This window comes from Felis catus, chromosome A2 (assembly GCF_018350175.1).
Source record: "Felis catus isolate Fca126 chromosome A2, F.catus_Fca126_mat1.0, whole genome shotgun sequence".
Taxonomy (NCBI): Eukaryota; Metazoa; Chordata; class Mammalia; order Carnivora; family Felidae; genus Felis; species Felis catus.
Window position 1 is genome coordinate 74,492,963 of NC_058369.1, and position 17,358 is coordinate 74,510,320.

Sequence of the window (17,358 nt, forward strand, 5' to 3'; positions counted from 1 at the left end):
TTGGATGCTTAACCGACTGAGCCACTCAGGCACCCTGTGAACAGTCTTACTTTTGACCTCCTCCATATTGTCAAGAAGGGGCCTGAAATTAGCGATTAGTTTGAAAGACTAGTTATTAAAATGAGTAGTAGGGAAAACAGATTGAACAGATAAATCAGCAATTTCATTTAAAGTACCATTTCAATCTCCTCTCTTTCCAAATTTTTTATTATAGTCCCCAGTGAACAAGATAATTGATGGAAGCGTTTTGTGTGTGACAGAATGCTGATGAGCAGGAAATAGGAGACATCGGGTGGTAAGGATCTGCAGGATTTGTTGTCAGGAGACCAGGCTTAGAGCTTGGTCACTCATCAGAGATCACTCTTCTTGGGTTGGGTAATCTCCCTGGGGTTCTGTTTTCTCATCCGTAAAATGGGGATACTACCATACCATGCAGGATTGTTATGAAGATTAAGAAAGAAAAAATAATCATTAAACCCTGCTTCTGTTGGAAGAATTGAGGATAAATGCTTAAAATGGATTATCAACTCTTAAATCATTTGGGCTTGATAAGAGCCCTCTGGGGAAAGGCTATACTGCTGTCTTAACTCTAGGGAAATAAAGTCCAACATAAATACAGGAACACAAATCTGTAACCTTCTAGTGATTATATTTTAGGGACATAGCCTTTACTTGTTTAATGATGAGTATATGCTAAGCCAAATACTACAATTGATTTCTCCATGATTATTAAAATTATTTTATTATTGGGGCATCTGGCTGGCTGAGTTGGAGGTGCATGTGACTCTTGATCTCTGGGTCATGAGTTCAAGCCCCATGTTGGGTGTAGAGAGTAGTAAATAAAACTTAAAAAAAAATTATTATCATTACTATTGTTAAAGTTATCACAGGACACCTATGTATGTTAACTTTAAGTCTCAATTGGGTACTTTACCTACTAGTTCTATTAATTCAAGGTGGGAATCTCCATTAAAACACTTCAAATGAAAAAGCCAAAGTTAGATTGCTTCAAAATAGGTACTGTTTCCAGTTCTGTTTTGTTTTTAAGTAAAGGTTTTTAAGGATCTTGAATTATTGACTCATTAAATCAACATGTGTACAAATAGCTCTGAATTTAAAAACAGGAAAAAATGATTACTAGCTTTCAAGGACTTAAGGAATACACCTAAAACAGCACCAAAACTAAGCACAGAAATACTCTCTGAAAGCCCAAACTTTGATATCCATTATAAAATCGGCACTTACCTCATCATACATGAACTGTAGAGTCAGAGCGGACTTGCCCACACCACCACTGCCCACCATGATGACTTTGTGTAAGGCCAAAGAATTCTGACCCTTGGGCTTATTTGCAGCCATCTTGTGTCAAAGAGTTTTCAGCAAAGGCTTAAGAAGAATCTAGAAGAATAAAAAAATAAGTAATGCTCAGTACAGTCTTCCTCAGAATTCCAAGTGTAGGAAAGAGATAAGGTGTCCTTGGGCTTCAAGATACTAGTTTTCATTCTGCGGTGATTTTCAACAAACGGCAAACGAAGCACGCTCAAGAATCACTTATGAGAGAACCCATGACAATACAAGTATGTGACTCAAGGGCATTGCTCCTACAATAGCTAGTTTTCAGTAATGAGCTATGACCAAAGGTGAAAATTTTGCAGCACAACCACACGCTGACAATAACGAAGTATTAGATGTATTAGAATATCATCACACAGATTAGGAAAACAGGCTTACCAATCACTTGGTCTTCATATTAACCTTTATTGGCAATAATTAAAGAGATGTTTCTTCTAAGTCTAGGAAGAAACAACTGACCAAAAAAACCACAAAAACCAAGGTTGCTGATCGAAAGGCTTACTCACTGTCAGTTTATAAAAGAAGAAACCTCATGCCAGTAACTTGGTAGCAGAATTAGACAGAATCCAATACTGTAGATCAGAGCTCCCGAGGGACATTGTGGAGGAGATGGCCGATCTAACTTAAATCCCTGGACCCAGTGCACCCTCAGTTTCTTCAGAAAGTGCATTTGTTTACTGCCCTCACGTGCTTAGTGTGTGGAGACCGGATCCTCCAGAGGCTGGGGTGCTGCTGTACACTAACGGCAGCCCGTCACTCTGGCTCCAAAGCAGGTCCCTTGGCCGGGAGGTCACGGCAAACACGGGGTTTGGGTGGAGCCCAAGTGAGGAGCCTTTCTGTTACTAGAGGCTCGAGGGGTTGCGGGTGGCTGCAACAGCCTTCCTTCTCAGCGTCTTTTGACTTGTTTTGGTCCTGGGACAGCCTTCCCAAATTGCAGCTCACGGGGCCACACCTGATCCTGCCTGCCTCTCCGTCCTGTGCCCATCTCCCCACTCGGCTGCATCAGTCCCACGCCGGCCTCCTTCAGTTCTTCAGATGCTCTTCTGTGCCTCTTGGCCCTTGCCATGCAGTATCCTGTATTTGGCATATTCTTATGCAAGTTGGCTAAGACCTCTCTGTTTCTGGATCTCAGTCTTACCTGAAACTCGACCTAAATTATGCTCTCCTCTGCCCTGTGCGCTCATATAGCATCTGATACTTTCCCTCATGACCATTATCACGAGCTGAAATTGCTTGAATGTGTTAGTTGCTTAATATGGGTCTTCTTCCCGAACATACCAGAAGCAGGTTGAGTGCAGGGGCCATAGTCTAGTTGGTTTACTTTATGCTTAATGTGACTAACATGGCTGGGTAAAGTCAGCCACTCAGTATGCATGTGCTGAATGAATAAACAAATGTTCTCAGTCTGACAACCTTGGGGAGTAATTTAGACTGTACCAGTATAAAGTAGCCATTGCTACTAGACATTCAATCGCAAGCCTGGGCAAGGACAGTCTACTGTGGGTCTGTGCCTCACACACTGGCTATAACCCAAGAGCTGGGCCCTTCTCAGGCTCTGCCCAGAAATCACGCCCATATGACTATTTGCCCAAACAGAAAAGTCTTAAAGAAAGAAACAACTCATAATCTTACTATCCATTTAATATGAACATGTTATACTTTGAGACTGCTTTCAATCTACGTGGAGCGTAACTCTGACACTATCCGTGCAATTTCTGATCCCATTCTTATTTCTGTAACATTTTAGCAGAAGCAGTTTGCACTGTGAAGTGTATTGTAAAGACTCTACACTTGGAGGCTAGCAGTTTCATCAACTCAACAAACAAGAACTGAGTCCCCCCTTTTTCCTGGGTACCAAGGACATGATTGTGAATGACTATCACTGCTCAGAAACAGTGAAAAATACCAGTGTATTTCAGATAACTGATAGCCTTATTCAAATAACTAAAAGCCTTAAGTATACTAAGCCTCAGTAGCTTATGGAACATGCTCTTGCTGGTGTTCCTATATAAATCAGGAAATGATCCTCACTATTATGATCCTTACTTGCTGGCAGCTATAATCATTTCATGACTATGTAGCTACCGATTTTTATCTATCTATCTATCTATCTATCGTGTGTGTGCATGCATGAGCTGGGAAGGGACAGAAAGAGAGAGAGAGAGAGAGAGAGAGAGAGAGAGAGAGAGAGAGAGAGAATGAATCCCAAGCAGGCTCCGTGCTGTCAGCACAGAGCCCAATGCAGGGCTTGAACTCATGAACCCGTGAGATCATGAAATCAAGCATCAGTCGCTTAGCCAACTGAGCCACTCAGGAGCTCCTACAGATGTATTTAAAGTCACAAAACTGAATGAACTCACTTTGGGATAAGATGAAGATGGGTAAGAGAAGGCAGCAGAAGAGATATCCCTGAGACAGCTCAACAGACTTGTTCAGGAGGAAAAGTGGCCACTCAGGAGGAAATCCAGTAATTATACATAGAAACTGGTTGACTGTCAAATCCTGCTGGGAGACTGAGCTGAGATATAAGAAGATAAGAGACTTACAGAGAATTGATTACTAGATTTTGGCAAGATGGAGATTGCTAATAACCTTGGGGAAAGTCATTTCACCAGTGAGGTAGGAATCACAGACTGAATGGGGTGTGTTGAAGAGAAAACAGGAGGTACAAAAATGCACTTTTTTACTCTGAAGATGAAGAAATGTGGCCATAGATGGACAGAGTTTTTGTTTGGTTGCTTTTAAAACGTTATTAATGGATGTTCATATGATAATCATCCAAAAGAGGCAGAAACACATTAACACCAGAAAGGATAAAAACCATATCGTCATCTCATTAGATGCGGAAAAAGTATTTGACAAAGTACAATATCCATTCATGAAAAAAACTCTCAACAAAGTAGGTTAGAGGAACACACTTCAACATAATTTTTATTATATATATATATATATATGGAAAAAATACAGCTACCATCATTCAGGAACAAGATAAGGATGCCCACTCACCACTTTCATTCAACACAGTATTGGAAGTCCTAGTCACTGCAGTCAGACAAGAAAAAGAAGTAAAAGGCATCCCAATTGATAAAGAAGAAGTAAAACATTCACTATTTGCAGATGACATGATGCTCTACATAGAAAACCCTGCAGACCACCATAAAACTACTAGAACTGATAAATAAATTCAGTAAAATCGCATATAAAATTAATATACAGAAATCTGTTGCATTTTTACACACAAATAAAGAAGCAGCAGAAAGAGAAATTAAGAAAACACTCTCATTTACAACTGCACCAAAAATAGTACAATACCTGGTGAAGGGGAGGGGCAGAGGGAGAGGGAGAGGGAGAGAGAGAATCCTAAGCAGGCTCCACATCCAGCACCAGAGCTCAGAACTCTGGGCTCGATCTCAGAACCATGAGATCAAGACTTGAGCCAAAATTAAGAGTCAGATGCTTAACTGACTGAGCCACCCAGGCGCCCCTACTGTTCAATTTTTTAAAGTGATGTGCTAGAATAATACTATAGAACCTATTTGGTTAGGGGTGGGTTTTGAGTTTTCAAGCTGTTTTTCTCTGCTTCATTCAGAAATTAGACACCTACACCATCCTCAAAATATTCATTTAAATATGAATTACCTGATTTTTCCCCCTCCTTCTCTTCCTTCCTCCATCAACAAAGGCACCGCTTTTGGTGCTGAGGCTATGGAGTTGAACTCCACAGGTCTAGGGTCTTGCTTCATGTTTAGCTGAGGTGTATGCATACTGTATGAGTTTCCTGTTGCTGCTGTAACAAATTACTACAAACTTATAGTGGCTTAAAATAATACAAATTTATTGTATTACAGTTCTGGTTGCCAGAAATCCAAAATGAGTCTTAAGGCTCAATCAAGGTATCAGTTGGACAGATTCTTTCTGGAAGCTCCAGAGGAGAATGTATTCCTTGCTTTTTCCAGTTTTTAGAGACTGGCACTCCTTGGCTCTTAAACAGTCTTAAATCTCTTTGAAAAAAGAATTACATCTCTTGGCTACATCACAACAATCTCTGCTTCTGTGGTCATATTGCCTTCTCTTCTATGGTAGTCAAACCTCCTTGCACTTCCCTCTTAAAAGGAGACTTGTGATTACATTTAAGGCCCACCAGAATTTTCCAAAATAATATCTCAAGATCCTTGATTTAATCACAAAGTCCCTTTTGCCATAGAAAGTAAGATTCACAGATTCCAGAGATTAGGATATGAGTATCTCGGGCCATTATTCAGCCTACCACATAAAGTGGGTCAAGGTGCTTCAGACCACAAACCTTCAATCCAAATTCTAAACTCTCTATTTTAAACTTTAAGAAGTTTTCTAGAAACGATCAACCTAGTTCTCCAACACTGAATAAGGAATACTCTTATCAAGTAAGATATCAAATATTCTCTGGCCACCAAAAGTGAAAAACCCAATGATCTTCATATTTCCAGAGCTCATTATCTTTAGACTTTCCTAATAAAGGTACTTATTATTAGTCTAGTAAAAATATTAGCTGGTAAATTCTTTAAAAAAATTTTTTTAATGTTTATTTATTATTTTCATAGAGAGAGACAGCATGAGCAGGGGAGGGGCAGAGAGAGAGGGAGACACAGAATCTGAAGCAGGCTCCAGGCTCTGAGCTGTCAGCACAGAGCTGGACGCTGGGCTCGAACCCAGGAGCTGTGGGATCATGACCTGAGCTGAAGTCGGTTGCTTAACCAACAGAGCTACCCAGGTGCCCCTCTGACTGGTAAAAGTTCTTAATGAGAGATTCTTTGTCAATAAAGAGATTAAATGAATCATTTACTTCCCCTCCTATTTCAATAGTGCATTAAAAGTTTATGATCACCAGAAGTTCAGTTCCTATCAAACCATTACTAATCACAAGTAGGTAGAGGCCAAATTAGTGACTCACTCTCAGAATATAAAGTATTTCATACAACAACTCACCCATGGCACTCCCTATCTGCATTAAGAGTATCTGCTCAATAAAAAATTCCCAGGAATTTATTATAAAATTAACAATTTCAGAAGAATTAGAATATACCTGACCAAGGAAACAAGATACACTATTCCTTTTTGAAAGAGTTTTTTTCTTTTTTAAGACTATTTAGGTTTATTACCCAGGCACAAATAACAATATTGGTATATTTTTCCAGCCATTTATTTTATTTTTATTTTTTTTAATTAAAATTTTTTTTCTTTTTTAACATCTTTTTTTTATTTTTATTTTTTAACGTTTATTTATTTTTGAGACAGAGAAAGACACACAGCATGAATGGGGGAGGGTCAGAGAGAGGGAGACACAGAATCTGAAACAGGCTCCAGGCTCTGAGCTGTAGGCACAGAGCCCGACGCGGGGATTGAACTCACGGACCACAAGATCATGACTTGAGCCGAAGTCGGCCGCTTAACCGACTGAGCCACCCAGGCGCCCCCCCAAAATTTTTTTTCTTAATGTTTATTTATTTTTGAGACAGAGAGAGAACATGAACGGGGAGGGTCAGAGACAGAGAGGGAGACACAGAATCCGAAGCAGGCTCCAGGCTCTGAGCTGTCAGCACAGAGCCTGACACGGGGCTCTAACTCACAGACAGTGAGATCATGACCTAAGCCACAGTCGGAAGCTCAACCGACTGAGCCACCCAGGCGCCCCAATTTTTCCAGCCATTTAAATAAAGCACAGGTATTATCAATAGTGTTTAATGCTCCAGAGTATGGAAAAAGCTTCCAAATCCTCCTCAGAGAGCTAGCTTAACATTGATAAAGTTCTAACAAAGAGATAATAAAGGAAATGTAGATTAACTGATCTATCATGTGAATACAGTGCAAAAATTCTAAATAAAAAATGTTACCATATAGAATCCAGCATATTAAAAGAATAAACCAAAGTGGCCAAGTAGAATTCAACCAGATATTGTAAGAATAGCTTTATATTTTAAGAAGTCAATAGAATTCCTCAAATTAATAGAAGAAAATAATCATATTATTATCTGTATAAAGCCTATACTATTTGTAAAATCCAAAGTCTGCTGCTCATAAAAACCTTAATAAAGTAGAAATTTATTGGTACTCACTTAATATAGAAACTGGCTACCTTAAAGCCCACACCCTAAAAGTATCACTGTGCTTCATGATAAAATAAAACATTTCCATTAATGCTTTTTTCAGGAATAAGAATGTCCACTATCACCACTCTTTAGCATTGTTCTAGAAGTGGCATCTGATGACATCAGAAAGAGAAATAAGGAGCAAATGACCATTATTAACTGATAATACGATTTCATACTTAGGCCAAAGGAATCAACTGAAAAATTGCTATCAAAAAGAGATTTCAAAGGGTAAATGGTTCTATACCAAATATGTTGTATAAAGAATTAATTTCTTTTCAAATAAACGGTTAGAATGTATAATGGAAGAAGGGGCCAAAGCAATTAAATGGGGGAAATGACAATCTTTTCAACAAATAGTCCTGGAAAAATTGCACAAACCTTAGGAGGAAAAGAGCCTCTACTCATTTCTCACCCTGTGCCAAAAAATTAATTTGATATGTATGATAGACTCAAATGTAAAACTAACATATAGTCTTCAAAAAACAGAAAAATATCTTTGAGACTCTGAGGGAAAAAAAGATTTTTTAGAGAGGACACAAAAAATATGAAGTACAAAAGAAAAAACTGAAAAACTGGACTATCAAAACTAAAATCCTCTACTCATCAAAAGGGACTGATGAGAAAATTAAAAGGTAAGCCACAGGCTGGGAGAAAATATTGTCAAAGGACTTGCATCCAAAATATATAAATAACTCTAACAAATTAATAATAAAAATATAAGCAACCCAGGGGTACCTGAGTGGCTCAGTTGGTTAAGCCTCCGACTTTGGCTCAGGTCATGATCTCACAGTTCGTGGGTTCGAGCCCTGCATCGGGCTCTATGCTGACAGCTCAGAGCCTGGAGCCTGCTTCAGATTCTGTGTCTCCCTCTCTCTCTGCCCCTCCCCTACTTGTGCTCTGTCTCTCTCTCTCAAAAATAAATAAACATTAAAAGATATATATATATAAACAACCCAATAAAAACTGGGCAAAATACTTGAGCTTCATAAACACTTCATAAAAGATACTTCTTTGTCCAAAAAGTTCATAAAAAGTTGCTCAATATCAGAAGGACATTCAAATTAAAGTCACAAGGATACACTACTTTATGCCCACTACAATAGCTAAAATTAAAGAGTCCACATTGAATGTAGGAAAGGATGTTGAACTTTCAGAACTCTCATGCCTTGCTGGTGGGAGTATAAAAATGGTACAATCATTCTGAAAAATGGCAATTTCTCAAAAAGGTAAACATAACACACACCCTATAACCCAAAGTTCTATTCCTACATTTTACTCAAGTGATATGAAAACATCTGTCCACAAAAATACTTGTACAAGAATGTTCAGTTTTCTTCACAGTAGCCAAAAAGCGGAAACCAAATATCTAACAACAACAACAATATATACAGAGAGTGGAAGAAAAGACTCGATTTACAAGAGCACTCACAAAGAGTACATAACAGAGAATGAAATGAACACAAACTGTGTAAAATATACATGAAGACAATTTAATAATGTACTTAGATAACTTTATAAAGGGTGACTCAAATAAATGAAGATAGATCTTGTTTTGGTGCAAGAAGATTGTACACTGGTTAACAAAATTTTGATAATAAAAGACTATTAACTTTTAATATACGAAAATGTATTCACAATTAAAAAAACACCACCACTGAATCAAAAGACTAAGGACCTGATTTAGGAGTCATATGATCTATCTTCTAGAGTTTTCTTTACCCTTACATTTGTGAAGGTAACTTTTTTTAAGTTTATTTATTTTGAGAGAGAGAGAGCGAGAGCAGAGAGAGTGCAAGCAGGGGAGGGGCAGAGACAGGATCCCAAGCTGTCAGCATAGAGCCCAACACAGGCCTTGAACTCAGGAACCATGAGATCATGACCTGAGCCAAAACCAAGAGTTGGACGCTTATTATCTCATTGAGCCACCCAGATGTCCCTGTGAAGGTAATTTCTGATGTTGAAAACTGGCTTTAACTTTTTTTTAAAGGCAGTTTGGTATACATACAATAAAATCATCTTTTCAATGAGTTTTGATAAATGTAGTCACGTGACCACTACCACAGTCAAGATCCCTAACGTTTCCATCACCCCTAAAAGGTTCTTCTGACCCCCCTGCGGTCAATATCCCCCCATGACCCCATCCCTTGGCAGCCATTGATCCAATTTCAGTTCCTATTGCCTTTTCCAGAATGTTATATAAATTGATCATATTGTACGTAGCTTTTTGTGCCTGGTTTCTTTTACTCAGCTATGGCTTCTGAGATACATCCATATTGTTACATGTACCAGAAGTGCATATATCTTTTTTTTTTTTAACATTGGATGGTATTCGACTGTCTGGAAATAGCACAATTTGGTTACCTATTCACATTTACTTGGGTTATTTCATTTAAAAAATGTTAACGATGAAGGAGCTATACACATTCATATACAAGTCTGTGTGTGTGTGTGTGTGTGTGTGTGTATCCCCCCCCCCCCCCACTGTGCACTTCTTTTGGGTAAATACCTAAGAGTGGGATTGCTAAACTGCATGGTAAGTTTGTTTAAATATGTTTCCAAGTGGTGTACCTTTCTGCATTTCCACTAACAAGTAGGCTATTTCCAGTTGCTTTACATAGGGTACTGTCATCATCTAGGCAGTCTAGGACATCAGCATTAGTATTTCATTGTGGTTGTAATTTGCACTTTCCTAATAACTAACCATGTTAAGCATCCTTTCATGTGGTTATCTGCCATCTATATAGGTCTTTGGTGTTCAAATCTTTTGCCCATTTAAAAAAATTTTTTTTTTTTTTAGTGAGTTGTAAGAGTTCTTTATATTTTCTGGAACAAAAATTTTTTTTTTTACCAGAAAATATTTTCTCCTAGTCTGTGGCTTATCTTTTCATTTTCTTTACATGTTTTTTGAGGAGAAGTTTTTATTTTGGCGAAGTCCAATTTATCATAGTTTTGTTTCATGCTTTTGGAATCCCAATAAATCTTTGACAAATTTTAAGTGACAAAAAAACTATTGTTTTTAATATTTATAAACAAAACTTTATTAATTAGTCATTATTAAAAAGAGAAGGTGGGAGGAAGTCCCGGTGAAACAACGTTAATAGCAACTGACACCCTAAAGTCTTCCTTCATTTTGAAGAATACAATTAAGCTCTATATGAGCAGCATTCAAAGTTAGAAAGTCCCTGCAACACTGTTTTATTTTTGAGATGCAACAACATAATATTTTCCAACTATTCAAGCTGCACTGAATAACAAGAACACAAAATTATAATAAAGACTGAACTAAGGAAAGTAATACTATTTTAAGGTTACAGTAGCTGGAAACTGCTTAAAGATGGCTTAACATTTTGCCTTGTCTGAATAGTAAAAGTTATTTACATGACTTGCCAGACACATTGTCAGATATCAAAGCACAGACCTAAAATCACAAAGGCTTGAATTACTTTATCTCCTTGGGCGTCAGCTTGTTTGTAAAGCCAATGTTAACATGAATAAAACAGCGTATGTACGATAAGCATCTTTTTATTTATTTTTAAATGTTTATTTTTGAGGGAGAGAAACAGACAGAAAGTGCACATGTGAGCAAGGGAGAGGCAGAGAGAGATGGGGACAGAGGATCCGAAGCAGGCGCTGTGCGAAAAGCAGACAGCCTGAACCACGAGATCATCACCTGAGCTGCCCCTATGCATCTTTTTAGAAGATAGTACCTTTAATGCAGCATATATTCAGCCCCCATTCAGGGCAAAATTACTAACAGCAGCACAAAGGTAAAACCCTTGTCACAGTTAAAACTAACAAAAATTTTCTAGAACAAATGAGGAAGTGATGGCTAAGTGAAGACTTGAAAGACAAAGCAATAGTAGACCAGGTGAACCTGGGAGCCATGGTTGGAGATAAAGCTGTAAGAAGTAAAAAGGGCCAGAAACAGAACCTTATGTACCAGGAATGTAATGATTTTTGTCCTCAAAGCAGTGGAGAACGACCAGGAGTTTTTAAGAGAGAGACTATGACTCAGAAGGGAGAACAGCTAGAAGCCTACAGGGCCATGGTGACTTGAGTGTGGACTAGGGAGGTGTTGATGAATTCAAGAGACACTAAGGGAAAAGACTCAACCAATATGGGGACCTATTAGATGTGTGGGGTGAAGGAGAGGGGAAGTTCAAGCCAAATTACTTAACTCTTTGACTGGAGTGGATGGACATGGGTAAGGAAAAGAAGAAGCAACAGCCTTTTGTGGGGTAAGGGTAGGTGGTGAGAAGAGTTCATGCAAGGAAATGATGGAAATCACTTTAATAGTTTAAAATAATTTAAAAATTGAATCTAAGATTGTATAGCTGAAATATAAGAGGTTTTCTCACTCTGGCCCCAGTACTTTTGTTAGCACATTATGACTTGATTTCAGTAATGCCGAGAAATAAGTAACAGGGTGAAACCCGAAAGGTAAAAGAGTAAAAAAAAACCTATAAACTACTATCGATGGCTATTTTAACCCCTAAGTGTGCTTTTAAAATAAGATTATGTACTTTAGAAAAACATTAAATTGTTAATACTTATAAAGAATATACATTTTGCTTCTATATTCCTATGCTAACTCTGGGAGGATAAATAACAGTAACCATTTGAACCGTGAAACATGTGAATATGTTCCTTAATTGAAAATTAAATAAATAAAATGTTTTTACTCAATTTACCAGGTACAAAACTGCATGCAGAAATAATACTCAGAGTCTGGATGTTTAGTGATCTAAAAAAAGAAGTATAATTTGGATAAGTTATACCTGCTTTAGGTTCTACTGTGTATGAGCTATAAATTAGTGTATATACACTCTGTTTCTTCTTGATATATTTAGGAACTTCATATTGTCTATGAAAGCTTTGTTAATTAAAAAAAATGCAACCAGAAAAAATAATTGAACTAATCCTGTCTGAATTATCCAGCTTAAAAATTATTCAACTAAGGCTTAGATCAAACTTAAGACATTAGAAGAAATATTGACAAAAAGTTTAACAGTAAACAGTCATAAGCACATAAAATATATTTTTTAAATATTTATTTTGAGAGACAGAGAGAGAGAGACAGAGAGAGAGAGAGACAGTACTTGCATGTGTGCAAGCAGCTAGGGGTAGAGAGAGGGAGAGAGAGAATCCCAAGCAGGCTCTATGCTATGTACACATAGGAGTGGATGGGCACATAGATAAGTCAGGATCCCCAACTTCAAGGATTTTACCATCAAGTACAGAGACATGGGGGGAGGAGGTTAAGTTATAACACAAGTTTTCCTTCTGTATCCCTTTCCACTTAAGTCATACTTGTTTTTCTGTGTTGTTTTGTTGACCTCATGGCTGTAATTCTTAATGGCTATTTAGTATGTCATTTTGTGCATGTACAGCAGTTCACTTACTGAGTCCTGTAAGACATGACAGACATTCAGAATTATTCAGTATAACAATTAATGACCATCTATCTATTTCTATGTTTAAAATGCTTTTCATGCTGTTTCCATAAGAAACAGAAATTGAATGAATGGATTGTTTAAGGTTTATCAGGCATAATGTCCAACTGCTTTTCAAAAGTTCTGTATAATTGTTCACAACATTCCTATTAGGCAATTGGTATTCTTTAAAAAAATCTGCTAATTACATATTAGGAAAAAGATCTCATTGTTATTTCTAATTCCATCTTTGATTACATGAGGAGGGTGAATTTTTTTCTATGTATTTGGTTATTTCGTGAATTGTTAATTCATAATTGTTAATTCATTTATAATTCCAAGTCACCACTGACTAGGCTTTCTTTCCTCTAGCTTCCCCAGTCCACCACAGCAGGTTTCCTCCAGTGGTGGAGAGATCTACTTCCCATTACAGATCTGGAGAAGTCAAAGACTCCATGTTCACTGTCATTTTAATGGGTGTGTTTCCTTCAACGTTCGTGGGCAAGGAACAGGTTGACAGGTTGGATTCTTCTTCAAATATCAAAACAAGGAGAGTTTACCATGTGTCACTAACACTTTCACTGCGACTCCTAATCCTCCTCAGGCTGAGAGTTTAAAAAGAAACTTTTTTCAAAAGCAGATTTCCAAAATTAGCATGGGAACCAATGTTGTTGCAGCATTGTATGGGTAGGGTGTATGGGTAGGATGTCTAGTTGGCTTTTACTGCGTACAATCATAATATCATGTCCTATCATCTCTTCTGCTCGGTTCCTCCTGAAAGCATAGATTCCTCTCGCAGCCTCTCCTCATGGGTATGCTGGACCGGGGCTTCCTCCACCCTGGCCCACCCATCAGTGCCATCTGTTTCCTGCCTTCTAAAACCTGGAAAGTCTCTGCTTTGCTCATGGCCACTCCATCTGCTCCTACTCTCACTGCTTGTGAGTTTACAAATTTCTGTTTATAAATTTTATTTTCCTCTGTCATGTCACAGGAAGTTGGGGACACAGAGGAGTCAGTCTACTGGCTTTCAGTACAAACAAGTTAAAATCTTCAGTTGACTTATTTGGAATCCCAAAAATTTCAAATTCAGGAACTTCGAAAATCTCAACTAAAGAGTCTAGTTAAGATAAACCTCAGTTTTAAAGAATACAATCAATTTTAAGTATTCAGTACCAATTATCAATTTTCAGTATCAATTTTAAGAATAAATAGGTTTCCTGATATAAGTGACCAAGTAATCACACAGAAAGAAAAAAAGAGGTCAGCCAGTGGTCTTCACTGCTATAGAAAAGTGTTGATATGATTTTTTTTTCTAATGTTTTCTTTACAGCACTGGGACAGCTTAGCTAAAACTAAGAATTTATAAAGGGACATATTGATCCGTCATGCTCTGCAAATTAAGTACTGAAACTGTTTTTATAAATCAGTAACTTAAAGCTAAAGATGAACTCTACAGCAGTAAAGAGAAATTCCCTTTGTACCAACTAATCTCCACAACAGCTCTATAATAGACCACTTGCTGAGTTTCTATTTTGTGGAAATACGGTAGCCAATTCTTTTCATTTATTTTTATTTGGAGGGGGGGTCTGCAGTAACTTTATTTTAAGAGAGAAACCAGGGTTCAATAAGTCTACATGATTGGAGCAGATAGTGGTTATCTTTCCAAAGGGTGAAGCCTGAGCCCAGCTGGCGGCACACAAAAGGTTAAAACCAGAGCCCAGATACCCTCTTTCCTGACTCTGCCCTGCGTTGCCCACTCGTGACGTGAGATGAGACACTGCACAACTGCACTGAATGAAGTAAGGGGTCCAACTGGGCAGAGGCAACATCCCGTCAGGAGACAATCAATCACTAAAGAGGATGCTGAAATCCAGTGCAGTTACCTCTTCCATGCTATTCTTTGATAAGGAAAGTGAGGGTATGGGATGAGAAGTAAATTAAACACTTCTTCAAATAAGTCAATCCTATAGGATGGGGCTGACAGTCCATCAAGCAGCAGAATAGGATGAAAATCTAGGCTAGTTATAGATCTCTGTGCCTCAGGAAAAGAACAGCAATAATAAGGGAGAAGAGAGCAACATTAAAATGTCTGAAAGTATTAAAAAGAAAGGCCTTTTTTCTTTTTCTTTACTTTTTTTTTTTTACATTTATTTATTTTTGAGAGACAGAGAGAGACAGCATGAGCAGGGGAGGGGCAGAGAGGGAGGGACACACAGAATCAGAAGCAGGCTCCTGGCTCCGAGCTGTCAGCACAGAGCCCAATGCTGGGCTCGAACCCACGACCCATGAGATCACGACCTGAGTCGAAGTCGGACGCTTAACTGACTGAGCCACCCGGGCGCCCCTTATTTTTCTTAAATAAGACAGGAAACAACATCTTTTATTTTCCTCACTGCAGCGGCAGCAGACTTGCTGGTTTTCATGAAACACGGTTTCTGGAACGAGGTCTGTTGATAAGCTTGCCCCATCACCAGAGGACAAACACAGGGCTGACTGCTCATGTTAGAACTAGGTCTTCCCACAATGCCTCTTGTAGGTGCTCTTCGCATTCTAGAGCTACAGAGGTGTCCCCAACACCAAAAGGTGCTTCTGTTAAAGCTCCTGATCTATTGCACTGGCGTGATCGACAGGTTTTTTGGGGGCTCTATCTTGCACATGTACACTCTTTTGGAACACTGGAATTAAAGGATGAGCAGGAGTTTGGTTTTGGGCCACAAAGTTTCAGACACCAGCCACAGATGCCTCTGCCCCATTTCACTACATGTTCTTTTCTGAAAACACATTCAGTGGTTGAGTGTTAAGTACTGTGGTTGAAAGAAATGACTTGCTCACCACCATCCACCCTCCTTCTTCCTCTGTGTGAATCTCACAACCACAGAGGCTGTAGACAGGAAGGTGGTCTTTGTTCCCTCTAACCAGGGAAATTACTTGGTGACCTAGTAAGTGGCATGGACAAGGTAGTCCACGTTGCCTGAGGTGATCATTTGTCCAGGAGATGGAGAACTCCTTGGTCAGCCTCTCCACCTGCTCGAGCTTTAGTCCTGTGAAACCAAACATGCCCATCTGGTCAGTGATGTGCTACCAGTTGTGGCAGGAGCCCTCCTTCTTGAGGGCTAATGACGTGGTTGGCCATGCCTTTTACTTCCTGCAACCATGGTTTCTGCAGGTCAGGGCTGGTCAGGATGGTCGAGGCAATCCGTGCTCCACTGATTGGAAGGTTGGAATGCACCAGACAGATCAAAATCTTCAACCGTGACCCCACCCTGTAGGCTTCATCAGCATCTTTCCCGACTACAGTGAACGCTCCCACACACTCACCAAATAAGCCATGTTCTTGGCATAGGATTAGCAGAGACAAACATGAATGCCCTGTTCAGTGAAGTGGCATACAGCCCAGGCATCCTTGTTGCCATCAACCCTGGCAAAGCCTTGGTAAATAGGCCATGTCGAGGAATGCAAAGAGATTGTTTTTCTTCACCACTGTTGCTCTATCCTTCCAATGCTTGGGGCAAAGGTCCTCTCCCGTGGGGCTGTGGGCACGGGTATGAAGGAGAAGGACGCTTTGCTGTGGCATTTTCGAAACGTCCTCTTTAGCGCCTGTGAAGTCAAAGCTGCACGTCTTGGGGTTAGAGTATTGATTAACCATGTAGCCGCAGGCCAGCGTCCCTGAAGATGGGCGTGTGATTTCTTCAGAAGCGTTTGGGCAGAAAGGCAGCTCAGCTGAACTTAAAAAAAATCTTTGCAGAAAACTGGCTCCAATCTTCAAGGCCCCAGTTTCAGAAACGGTCTGCATGGTGACATACCAGTTACTTTTCAACGTTTTGTTGTTCTCACCCAGGGCTAGTTCTGCAGATGCCTCACAAAATTCAGCAAGTCTCGCAATGGGAAGGTATTCTTTGTCAAATACTTTGCAGCAATCTGGGCCTCTGCCTTCCAGACACTAGGGAGCACAGAAGGCTTTCCATTATCATCTCAGTAGGCACCAACTCCCAGAATGATCTGTTTGCTGTTGGTGTTTCTCTTAAAGGCTCCTGTGACTCCCAGGATGGGATCCGGGAGCCCATCTCCATACGGGTCCACCAGGAGCTGGCTCTGCCAGAGGCTGCAGCGGTGAGGCCTGGGTGGAAGGCGGTAGTGACCCTGGACAGGACACAGCCAGAGAACAGCAGGGCCAGGGCAGGTGGCAAGAAGGCAGTGGGTAACTGCAAGGCAGAGTGGAGGGCCAGCTGCCAGTTCTTTTTAAATAGCAACAGGGAGCCATTCAAAACAGAGAAAGAAAGAAAACACGAACTAGTAACCTTTGAAATTCTGACTTGCTCTTGTGTGCGGCATCACACATCCATCCATTCACATTAAGCATTTGGTACGTACTCTGTGTGGTTTACTGTAGACGTATGGCACAGCAAAATGACAGGAAATATCACGGTTTTTAATTAAAAACTCTA

At 39.4% G+C, this 17,358-nt stretch overlaps 1 protein-coding gene and 1 pseudogene across 1 annotated transcript in view; both read right to left on the reverse strand.

The window, feature by feature from the left end:
* The window catches only part of RALA (RAS like proto-oncogene A), a 72,437-nt gene that overhangs the window by 16,532 nt on the left and 38,547 nt on the right, over positions 1-17,358 (reverse strand). Inside the window, exon 2 of the mRNA XM_023250203.2 lies at positions 1,246-1,398. Coding sequence (XP_023105971.1) covers positions 1,246-1,359 — 114 coding nt within the window. The 5' untranslated portion in view covers positions 1,360-1,398. The remainder of the gene's footprint in view (positions 1-1,245; positions 1,399-17,358) is intronic.
* On the reverse strand, positions 15,189-17,244 carry LOC101098781 (annotated as a pseudogene).